General features: G+C 40.7%; 1 protein-coding gene across 1 annotated transcript in view; it reads left to right on the plus strand.

Annotated features, from left to right (window-relative positions):
* LAMA3 (laminin subunit alpha 3) overlaps positions 1-12,181 on the plus strand; it is a 263,483-nt gene that overhangs the window by 123,353 nt on the left and 127,949 nt on the right. Inside the window, exons 20-23 of the mRNA XM_077778240.1 lie at positions 3,544-3,676; positions 5,696-5,838; positions 7,946-8,043; positions 8,384-8,537. Of these exons, the coding sequence (XP_077634366.1) occupies positions 3,544-3,676; positions 5,696-5,838; positions 7,946-8,043; positions 8,384-8,537 (528 nt within the window). The remainder of the gene's footprint in view (positions 1-3,543; positions 3,677-5,695; positions 5,839-7,945; positions 8,044-8,383; positions 8,538-12,181) is intronic.

Raw genomic sequence — 12,181 nt, forward strand, 5'->3', positions numbered from 1 at the left:
AGGTAAATCGATGACCATGGTTACTCAATATTTGTCCTTAGTAGGTTCAGAATTAATACCTGTTCTATTCATGGAAGTCACCACTTAGAGAAATGGGGACAGGTTCACAGTTCTCTGGGAGCCATAATTAGTTCTAATGTCGCTTGTTGCCTCCCTAGGATCCCCTGTCAGGCTGCTTTCTCAAACAGTACCTAGGATCCGACACCTCACTGCTTTCTTCTTCTCCCCAATGTAGGAATTCAGTTTCTTCAGCTCCTTCCTGATCTTCATTATTCAGAGAAAAAAATAAAACAAAACAAAAAACCCCAGTGATTCTATTAAGTCATAACAGGTTGTGAATGACTGAGAGTCCGATCAAGGTGGTTAGCTTCTCATAGGTGTTTACAGTTTGAAAGAATAACTGGTTAGCATAAAGGAATGAATTTCAAATGATGGATTTCTTTAAGTATTTAAGCCAGCAGACCTTGGTGGTGTCCATGAAGTCACTGCTAACTTGATACTTACACATATTTGAATTTTTATTTCCAACATGGAACTAACACTTAGAGATGGATTCTGTCAGGTTAAAAAGCCCCATTCAGTGGAGTCTTTATGGTTTTCTGTAATATAGTACCATGTCATTTGCAAATTGTGAGAGTTTTACTACATCTCTACCAATGTGGATACCTTTTCTTTCTTTCTGTTGTCGACTGTTATGGCTAGGACCTCTAGAGCTGTGTTGAATAAAAGTGGTGAGAGTGGACATCTTTGTCTTGTTCTGACCTTAGGGGAAAAGGTCTCAATTTTTCACCATCGAGTATGATGTTGGTTGTGCATTTTTCATATAAGGCCTTTATTATCTGTATCTACTTTGCAGAGGGTTTGTTTTTATCATGAATGGATGTTGTACTTTGTAAAATTCATTTCCTGCATCTATTGAAATGATTTTATGGTTTTTATCTCTTCTCTTACCAATGTCACATTGATTGTTTTGCAAATATTAAAGCACACTTTCATCCCAGGAATAAATCCCACTTGATTGTGGTGAATGATTATCTTAATGTTTTGTTGAATTCTGTTCACTAATATTTTGTTGAGGATTTTTACATCTGTGTTCATCAGACATGTTGGCCTGTAGCTCTCTTTTTTTGTAGTGTCTTTATATGGTTTTGGTGGCAGATTGATACTGGCCTCATAGAATGAATTTGGAAGTTTTCCTTCCTCTTCTATTTTTTGTAATGGTTTGAGAAGAATAAATATTAACTCTTCTTTAAATGTTTGGTAGAATTCACCTGTGAAGCTATCTGGTCCCGGGCTTTTGTTTTTTGGGATTTTTATAAAAATTATTATTATTACTGATTCAGTTTCTTTTCTGATAATTGATCTGTTCAAGTTTTCTATTTCTTCATATTTTTGTTTTGACAGGTTATATGTTTCTAGGAATTTATCCATTTCTTTTAAGTTTTCCAATTTGTTGGCATATAGGCTTTCATAATAGTCTGTTACAATTGTTTGTATTTTTGTGGTGTTGGTTGTTATTTCTCCTCTTTCATGAGTGGTTTATTTGCCCCTGATTATCCACCCCCCTCTTTTGATAAGCTTGGTTAGAAATTTACCAAGTTTGTTGACTTTTCTAAAAACCAGCTCCTGGTTTCATTGATCTGCTTTGTTATTTTTTCAGTTTCTGTATCATAAATTTCTGCTCTAATCTTTATTATTTTCTTCCTTTTTTTGGGTTTGAGTTTAGTTTGTTCTTATTTTAGTGTCTTGAGATATGAGGTTAAGTTGCTTATGTGAGATTTTTCTTGCTTCTTGATGTAGGCTTGTGTTGCTATAAACTTCCCTCTTAGAACAGCTTTTGTTGCTTCTGAAAGATTTTTGGACCCGTGTTTTCATTTTTATTTGTCTCCATATAATATTTTATTTCTTCTTTGATTTTTTTAAGTTTATTTATTTTTAGAGAGAGAGAGACAGAGAAAAGAATCCTAAGAGGCTCTGCATTGACAGGGTGACCTCGATGTGGGGCTTGGTCCCATGAACCTTGAGACCACGACCTGAGCTGAAATCAAGAGTCAGATGCTCAGCAGACTGAGCCACTCAGGCCCCTCCCTTTTTTGATTTCCTGATTGACCCATTTATTGTTTCAAAGCATATTCTTTAGCCTTCATGTATTTGTGCTCTTTCCAAAAAAATTTTTTTTTTTTGGTTTATTTCTAGTTTTGTAGTTTTGTGGTCAGAAAAGATGCATGGTATAACTTCAATCTTTTTTAGTTTTTTGAGACTTATTTTATGGTCTAATAATGTGATCTATTCTGGAGATCGTTATACGTATGCTCAAAAAGAATGTGTATTCTGCTGAATATATCTGTGTATTCTGAATATATCTGTAAAGTCCATCTGGTCCAGAGTGTCATTCAAAGCCACTGTTTCCTTATTGATTTTCTCTTTGGATGATCTGTCCATTTATGTAAGGGGGTCTTAAAGTCCCCTACTATTACTGTATCACTATTTATTATTTCCTTTATGTTTGTTATTAACTGTTTTATTTATTTAGGTGCTTTCATATTAGGTGCATAAATATTTACAACTGTTCTATATTCTCTTGTTGGATGGTCCCTTTTGTTATTGGAATGGAGTATTTTTCAGCCATAAAAAATAATGAAATCTTGCCATTTGCAACAATATGGATGGAACTAGAGAGCATAATGTTAAGTGAAATAAGTCAGAGAGAGACAAATATTGTGTGATTTCACTCATATGTTGAACCTAGGAAGCAAAACAAACAAGCAAAGGCAAAAAAAGAAATAGAGATAGAGACAAAGCATGAAACAGACTCCTAACTGTAGAAAATAAACTGATAGTTACCAGAGGGGAGGTGGGTAGGGGGATGGAGGAAATAGGTGATGGGGATTAAAGAGTACACTTGTCATGATGGAAAAAAAAACAATTAAAAATTAAAAAGCTCACATTGTTTTTGGCTAGAGATTGAGATCAATTTTATATGATTTAAGCACATTTTAGTCACATCCAGATTTTATCACTAATGTGTTTGGAGTATTTTAGCCTTTGTTTGGCCGACATCAGTTTCTGTGACCATTTAGAATTTTATGTATGTGACCTGGCCCCTGCAGTGGTCTCTCTATGGGGGGGTTGTGTTAAATAATCCTGTCCTTTCCTTCTCTTCTGCTTGTTTATTTCTCCCAGCCTGCGGTGGCTGCCCCATCACTATGGCTTTCCTTAAACTAGTCCTGCTAATACTCTGCTCTGTCTGCCTGATTCCAAAAGGGCCAAAAGAAGAACTCAGTTCCTGAGGGAATGGTTTTTCACTATAACTTTAATTGTAAGTGATTTAAATTTATGATTAGGCCTGCTTATTTCTATCTTCCACAGAGTTAGTTATTTGGTGCTTGCTGAGTGAGAGCGTGTATGTGCGAGAGAAACAGAGTATGTGGGTGTGTGTGCACACTACAAGCCCACTAGTGAACTTGAATAGAGTAGAGTCACGGTTTGGCTACCATTTCTTTTAGCCAGTTCTATACTTCATGGCTTTTTGGTATTTTCCAGAATGAAGTGAGGATCATGTTGAATGTGGGGGAGTCAAGTGCCACCTTGTTTCGCGTTATTCTGAAATATATAAACCCTGGAGCTGAAGCCGTCTCTGGCCACGTGACTATTTATCCATCCTGGGCTGAGGCAGGTAGGCAAATTTTCAAGCCTCTTTTGGATTAAGAAAGGATGAATTAGTGAAGCATTTTCTCCAGGTTTCCCAAAGGTACCTCCTGAGAAAAGATGAAGTCTGATGCAGAGTACTATTAGAGTAGTGCCCTGTCCTTTGCTCCCTTTTCAATCTCTAACCATTCTGCTTATTTAAATTTTGCTCTTAAGTTTGTTATTAACTGTCTTTTAAAAAATTGATGTAACAACCTGTGTGTCGTGGCTGAACCCCATGGCCTGTGATGTCACCACAGGGCAAAGCTAAGTTATAACTCGTTCCTGATAGAGTGGGTGTCACCTCTCTGGTGACTCCCCTACATTTTCCCATTGTTTCAGGCAAACCAAATAGTCCAAGGAGAAATGGGCGAGGGTAGGGAGTTTTAAGGTGAATGTGGTAAAGCGTGAAGCCCAAGAGAATTCCAGAGAGAAGCATGCACACCTCACTGAGGGTTGAGGGATCCCTGAGGGCAGATGAAAATCACAGTCAGGGCACAGATCTCAGCACTGTCAGAGCTGGGGCCTGGAAGTCTGTTCTGCAAGAAGTTAGCGCTTCTACCCTTCCTGGAAACAGATTCCAGGAAACACTAGGAATCCCACATGGACCCCACATGGTGCCAGTGGAAATCTAACTTAAGATCGAAATACAAGCATCTTTGTTCAGCCTCCATGGCAAAGTCACGGGGGCAGTGGTGATGCTCCTGACTTGTGTCAACCAGGTTGTGAGGCTGAGTGACAGTGAATAACACGAAGAACTAGTGGGCTTGCTTTATCATAAACAGCTACTTTGGCATTGCTTTCCTCACATGATAAGTTTGTGAACCGATGAGGCTTGAAGAGGAAACAGAGCTGAGAGGTTTAGTAAATTGCCTAAGTGCACAGCTGGTCTTTATAGACAAGTTGGAGTCTTTAGACTTTAGACTTTCTAATAGACCCCGATGCCTCCTAGATGACAATTTCATCAGCACTTTGCCCTCGGTTAACTCAAACAGGTGGAATACACTGTGGCTTGTTTTCCGTTGCTTAGGACACCTTTCCCAAGCCCTCACATCTGAGCCAGGGGCCTCGGTTGTGGATTCCCATGGTAACCTAGGCCTCCTCCCAAACACCACTGTCTCGCTGTGCCAGACTCTCCTGTTTTATCGTCTGTAATCTCTCACCTTTCCCATCCCACCACTGGGGAGCAAAGGCCACGCTGACTGTGCGTGCTGCCTCATGCCCAGGGTCTAGATCTAGGGGATGTTTGTAGAAAGAATGCAAGGATTTGGGGCAAACATTTCTTCAGAAAAAAAACCTCAGTTGGACTGTGATGCAACAGTTTGGTTTGTTTCTGAACCTTCTACAGAAGGCCGACTGTTTGTTTCATGCAGAAGAAAACACTTTGCATCCTGAGAACAAACAGAAAACCAAAACTTTTTCTTATTTCAGAATGAACACATGTTCCTCCATAGAAAGCAAAAGAATAAAATAATTTAATATCTAATGTAATGTGTTAACACTTGCATGCAACAAAATTTTCTAAGCAGTTTATATGCATTAACATACTTAATCACTTAAATTTAAGAAGTATTCACAATCCCAGGATATATAATCACCATTAACATCTTATCAATATCTTTCTAGTCTGTTTTATAAGTATGTGATGCAAATATACAATTAGAAAGAATAAAATCAAGGGGTTCCTGGGTGGCTCAGTCATGATCTCACAGTTTGTGAGTTCAAGCGATGCGTCGGGTTCTGTGCTGACAGATCAGAGCCTGGAGCCTGTTTCAGATTCCGTATCTCCCTCTCTCTGCCCCTCCGCTGCTCACACTCTGTCTCTCTCTCTCTCTCTCAAAAATAATAAACATTAAAAAAATAAAATCAGTAAATCTGATCAGTAAGTATGCTCATTACCCATCTGAAGCTTCTTCTGATGTAAACCGAATGTTCAAAACTGAAAATCCAAAATCATAACAGTGATTGCTAGACCAGTGCCTTGGGCAATTCTTTTCATTTCTGATAGGTGCTGCTCAAAGCAAAGAAGTCCTCTTCCTGCCAAGTAAGGAGCCAGCCTTTGTCACCGTCCCCGGAAATGGTTTGGCAGACCCGTTTTCAATTGCACCAGGCACGTGGATTGCTTGTATTCAAGCAGAGGGGGTCCTCCTGGTAAGAGTCATCCTGAGTGGAGAGTTCCGTGGGATTCTTCCCCCTTTAGAGATGGTCCAATCCACAGTGACCCACAGGGACCATATGATATCAAAATCCACCTCCCTTTTATACATAGGACACTATGATGACATTTGTCCTCAAATAACATGGGAGCTAACTTAAAATATCTGTTATATTCTTCAGCCAGCCTCTCTCAGACAAAAAAACCCCAACAACTATAACTCATAATGACTCAAAGTTATCAGAATAAATACAGAACCTTAATGTGCATTATGTCCCCACCTTTCAAAAGCTTCTTTGGGATTTTTCATCATGAATCAGAAGGGCATCTAAAGAAAATCAGCCTCTCCGGGAGTTGTGCAGAATGAATCAGAAGAAGCTAGAGGAAGAGGAGATCCTAATATCAGTGGAGTTCTTGGTGGTGGAAGGAGAAGGGAGAATCTCAGTGCTTTTCCACTATTCCCTGCCTTCTTCTACCTGGAACGTAGGCAGGAGCCTCACCAAACAGATTGCATTGGACAAAGAACCCTGCATCAAGGGAGAAGCTCTATCCTCACACTCTACTAGGGTACCCAGGGAGCCGTGGGGAGTAGGGGATGTCTGCTTTAGCTTATAGAAAGTCTTTTGAAAATAAAGTCTTTGCCAAAAGCTTGGTTTTAGGTGCTGAGAGTGGAAAACATCAAGCGTTTCCTTCTGGCACAATCCTTTTGATTGGCTATATTAGCAAATCTTGGGCAAGTTCTTTAGCTCCAAGCCTGCCTCATTTACTTCTTGCCTGTATAATAGGAACCATGTTTATTCGTATAGGTCTTTCCCAAATCTGGGAATTTATGAACATCATGCGAGGGGTTATGCTTTGCATTCAATCCCTGTTGTTCTTGTATCTTCTTGGTAGAAAGCTTTGTTGCTTTACCAAAGTTTTAGAATTTTTCATAGATGCTAGAAATAAGGATGAGGAAAGTCCCTTTGATGGCAGTAATGGGTACAAAGTTGGATTCATGGAGAGAAGCTCATTATGTTACTTCATAGGCACGGAAGATACTTGATGACAGTTAGTTGGTGCAGTTGTGTAGTAACACATACACATGCATCATGTGATGATCCTGTTTTTTCTACAGATATTTTACCAGCCACCTACTATCAACCTTAACTATTCTAGGATCTGTGGGACCATAAAGTAATGAGGAGCTATGGTCCCAACCTAAGGAAACTTAGAAAACAATAATCACTGTTGAAATAAAGCCTGCTGGGGTAGTTAGACCCCCAAGTAGAACAGTGAAACCCCTGGGCCACCATATGCCACTTTTCCTCTCCATACATTTCTCTTCCTTTCCATTCTGGACACATTGAGGGTGCTGAAGGGAGAGAAAGCCTTATGGCTGGTGTATGAGTCTCTTCACAGTCATGGCAGACATCCACCCCACCACCCGCTCCCACCCCTGTCCTTCCCTCTGCACACAGGTGGCGATGCCAGCATTTCCCCAAAGCTGTCAAACCATCAGCGTTTCAGAAACCTGGAGGTCTGCTCTTTCCTGAAGAGCTGTTTAGCTGAATTTACACTGTGGGCTTCATCTGGCACACTCCATGGAACGCGTTCTTCCTCTTCTCTCCTAGGACAGGCAGGCAGCCAGTTCCAGTCTGTGATTCACCAGGATCACAAAACGCTGGTTTTTTATACATGTCAGTGAGCGTTGCTTGGGTGTGGGAATAAAAAGCCGTGATACGTGATCTACAATTCAGTGTTCTGATGTGTAGTGATGAAAGCAACTGGTACCTCAAAGAAACGTGTTATCAGTTGACAGCTTATTACCTTTGTTTCTTTTTGAATTTATAAACAACCCAGAAGAGATGGTAAAATTTCCCCTGAGACTTGAATACAAAAACATAGCACCCTGAGATGTGTATCTCCAGTGCTTGAAGCACCTGTGAGGCATTGCTTTGTGTATTTTGGTAAGTCAGGGCAGAAGGAAGCAGCTGCTGTTGAGAGTTTACATGGCGAGCGTCACCTGGTTATTATTAACTTAGCTGGTATGCTTGACAGCTTTATTACTAAAGAAGGGCCACCATCAAATGAGTAATTGTCCTTTTGGTCTTAACTTACTAGGACTACCTGGTACTGCTTCCCAGAGACTACTATGAGGCACCCTCACTGCAACTGCCAGTCACACAGCCGTGTGCCGACTCGGGACCTCCCCAGGACAAGTTAGTATGGGCAGCGGTGCATCATCAGGGTCCTCTAAATTAGGAGCCTGCAGTGTAAGGATTTGAGATAGGCCTCAGCATCACAACTTCAGCAAGATGGTTTGGATAATTCTTTAATTGTGGTTTTTGTCTGAGGCTTAAAATAGAATCTGGGTGCATAGACCTTTTTTTTATTCTTCATGCAGATGAAAATTTGCCATCCGATTCCTATCATAGGCAGTTGGTAGGAGTTTGTTGAAGGAATGATGAATGAATGGAATTGGAGAAGAGTCCTTTGGGGATGGATTTTTTTTTACTCTGTTTTGTTCTCAGTTGTAACTGTTGTGTTTTGTTGTTGAAGTTGCTTGCTTTATCAGCATTTACCAGTGACCCGATTCTCCTGTGCCCTGGCTTGTGAGGCTGGACACTTCCTGCTGGATGGAGAGCCAAGACCCTTGGCAGTGAGGCAGCCCACCCCCGCACACCCGGTCATGGCGGACCTCAGTGGGAGAGAGGTAGGGCAGCCTTTTATGTACTGTCAAAGCTATCACTGTCTCTCCATCTGTATCTGCTGAAAACCCATGGCCATAGTTGAGTCTCAGATTCAGGGGAACCTGGGAGAATTTCTCAGAGGTGTTAATTACTGGTATCCTGAGCTCTCTGATTCATGTTGTGGCTGGGCGGCACACCACACAGAGCATAGTAAGGTTAGTCTCTGCACACTTTCCAGACATGGCAGAGAACATGGGCAGCCACAGAATCCTCTCCTTCTTATTCCTTTGACTTATAAGGGTGTGTCCTGCTCTACCTGATTCTGGGCAAGATCTTTCTAGAAGGCATCCAGAAACTATGCAGCTTACCCTAAAAGGATGCAATGCTCACAGACTGTTCAGCCCTCAGGCTAAGCAATTTGTAAGGGCTGATTTCTTTGAGCTCAGATTCTGGAACTGCTACATGCCAAGGCCCCTCCCTCATGGCTTAGAGGACAGGTTACCACAGGCTTTGGCATTACTTTTCTTCTCAGAGTTTTTGAAGCCTCAAAACAATTTAAGACTATACTCATCTAAGATCGAAGCACTATATAGCAGAAATAAGAACACACAATGCAATACCTCAAAATAAAAACACTGAAAAAAAACTTCCATTTCTATATTTCCATTCTTTACTTTCTACAACATTCTCTGTTTTGTACCTTTGAGGAAAATGTTCATGATTAAATTTGTAGACGGAAAACATATATGGTAATACTTTTGAATATTTAGATGTGTACCTTTTTGTAAACTATATTGCTAATGTCTCCAGGGTAGCTATTAGAGGATTTTAAGGATATTTCTTTAGTCTTCATTTCATTTCATTTTATTAGAGTTTTTGTTTTGCAAAAAAGGGAAGTATGTATGCCTGTTGTAACAAGTAAGGCAATATAGGTATGCATAAAGAAAGATTAGTGATCTCATTTCCGCTCCATTCTGCCAGTCTGCTGTATCTCTCCCTACCAATGCTGCGGGTGCACACACACAGACACGCACAAATGCATATACATACATAAACATACACACACAGAAACAGATGTGTGCATGTGTGTACATGTGTGTGTGTTCCCCAGACAGCAGGAAGGTGCTGTTGAGAAGGGCCAGACTCCAGGAAATGATGCTGATGATTCATCAGGAGGTTTCCTTGACTATGATTTAGCCCAGAGCCATAGCCCTGAGGCCTTGGGCAGAGCCGTATTTGTATGATGCATAAAACTAAGCCCTGGGCTGTCCAGTTTTATTTAACAGTCTGTTTTAGTATTTTACCTAAATGCTTATAGGCTGGTGCTAATATAGTAGCAACTAGCTCCTGTGGCTATATATGCTTGAATTAATTGAAACTACGTAGAGCTAAACATCCAGTTCCTCAGTTGCACTGGCCACGTTTCAAGTGCTCAGTCATCACAGAAGTCTAGTGGCCACCTTATGGCAAACACGGCATATAGAATATTTTTGCTACCTAGAAAGTTCTATTGGATGGTGCTGTGATAGATCATTGTGGTAAAATTCAGAGACTAATGGCATTCTACAAGGTCTTAGAAGTCATTTGATTTTCCTTCCTGAGAAGGAATCCTTTCTACATTACCTTTCTTAAACATTCATTTAGCCTCTGTTGAATACTTAAATTGATGGAGGACTCACTTCTTCTAGAGGTGGGTAACTTTGGATCATCATTAGCCACCTGCTGCAGTGCAGAGTAATCCCTTCTCTGGTTTTAAAAAGTTTTATTACCAAGAGTCAGATGCTCAACCAACTGAGCCACCCAGGCACCCCATGCCCCACCCCGCCTCCATTTTGGAAACCCATGTGTAGTGTGGTGATTAAGATGGTTCTGGAGTGAAACTGCCTGCCTTCATATCTTGGGTCATCAGTAACTAGCTGTGAAATCTCCCTAGGCCTGAATTTACTCCTACACAAAGTGGGGATAAGGATAGTAGCTACCTCATGGGTACTATTAAATACAATAACCCGTGGGAGGCTCTCCTGGTGCCCAACGCACCATGATCACTCAGGAACCATTAGCCATACTGCTATTATTTATTCTAGTCAGCACCATGGGGAGAAAGGAAGAGCAACCCACTAAGTCTAGCTCATATGAAGGATTTTTCTTTTTCCAGGATACAGAGAGGTCTAGAGGGATTCCAACAGCAGGAATGGAGTACATTCAGGTCTTGCAGGAATCTGAGAGGGACAGAGCTACCTGGCTCTCACAGAAGACAGCATTCTCTCCACGTGTTTTTCCGTTCACCTCTCCTATTGAGTGACCTCCTTTGCTTACTCATAGCTCTTCGTCTTACACACATACCGTGAAGGCTGCTCTGGTCCTATTTCTTTGTTAACTCCTACCTCTGGCACTTACTGCCATTTGAATCTCCTTTCTTTAGTCTTTCTGAGAAAAGGAATATTCTTTTTTTTTTTTTTAATGTTTTATTTATTTCTGGGAGAGAGAGAGACAGCATGAGCAGGGGAGGGTCAGAGAGAGAGGGAGATACAGAATCTGAAGCAGGCTCCAGGCTCAGAGCTAGCTGTCAGCACAGAGCCTGACGCGGGGCTCGAACCCACAAACCATGAGATCATGACCTGAGCCGAAGTTGGACACTTAACTGACTGAGCCACCCAGGTGCCCCAAAAAAGAATATTTTTTAGTCTTTCTGAGAAAGGGAATATGGACAGCTCATTTTTTAAAGTCAGGCCACACCTGTTGTACACAGGGCAAGCCTCTATCTCTTGTGAACAAATTCATAGCTATATTAAAAAAATTTTTTTTAAATTACATTTCTTTATTTTTGAGAGGCAGAGAGAGCGTGAGTGAGGGAGGGGCAGAGAGAGAGAGGGAGACACAGAATCCGATGCAGGCTCCTGGCTCTGAGCTGTCAACACAGAGCCCGACGTGGGGCTTGAACTCACGAACCGTGAGATCATGACCTGAGCTGAAGTCAGACGCTCAACTGACTGAGCCACCCAGGCGCCCCTATAGCCATATTTTTTATATTTCAATCTGATCATATCTGTTTTAAATGTGATTTTAGTCCATTTATTGTGAATTCACACATATTTAGACTTATTTTTATTGTTTTAATTATTTTACTAGCTTTTTATTTGCCTTCTTAAAAATAGCTTTCCTAGTTCGTTTTTTTCTCTTTCTTTCTTTCTTTCTTCCTTCCTTCCTTCCTTCCTTCCTTCCTTCCTTCCAAACATGGGGCTGAAACTCAGAACCCTGAGACCAAGAGTTGCATGCTCTACTGACTGAGCCAGCCAGGCATCTCTTACTTATGTTTGATTGAGACAATTTTTCCTATTTTTCTGCTTGTTTAGTAGGTACAGATTGTTTTCTGGTATTTTAGTGGTTACTCTTAATATTTTAACATAAGTTCTTAAGTATATATTTTCCAACAAAGTCTAAAGTTATTCACTAATTCTGATCTGTTATTTTACATGACACAGACTTTAGAATGATTATTTACCCATTGAAAACCAACCTCCAAGTTATTGTTGCTGTGTAGAAATTTTATTTTTACCCTCTTCCCCAGACTTTCAGATAGATTGTAAGTTTCATCTCAGTTGAAATGTACCACATACTGTCCCTCCCTCTCTCCTCCCTTCCTTTCTTCTTCTTCTTCTTCTTCTTC

The sequence above is a fragment of the Crocuta crocuta genome, unplaced genomic scaffold (genome assembly GCF_008692635.1).
Source record: "Crocuta crocuta isolate KB4526 unplaced genomic scaffold, BGI_CrCroc_1.0 scaffold26, whole genome shotgun sequence".
Classification (NCBI taxonomy): Eukaryota; Metazoa; Chordata; class Mammalia; order Carnivora; family Hyaenidae; genus Crocuta; species Crocuta crocuta.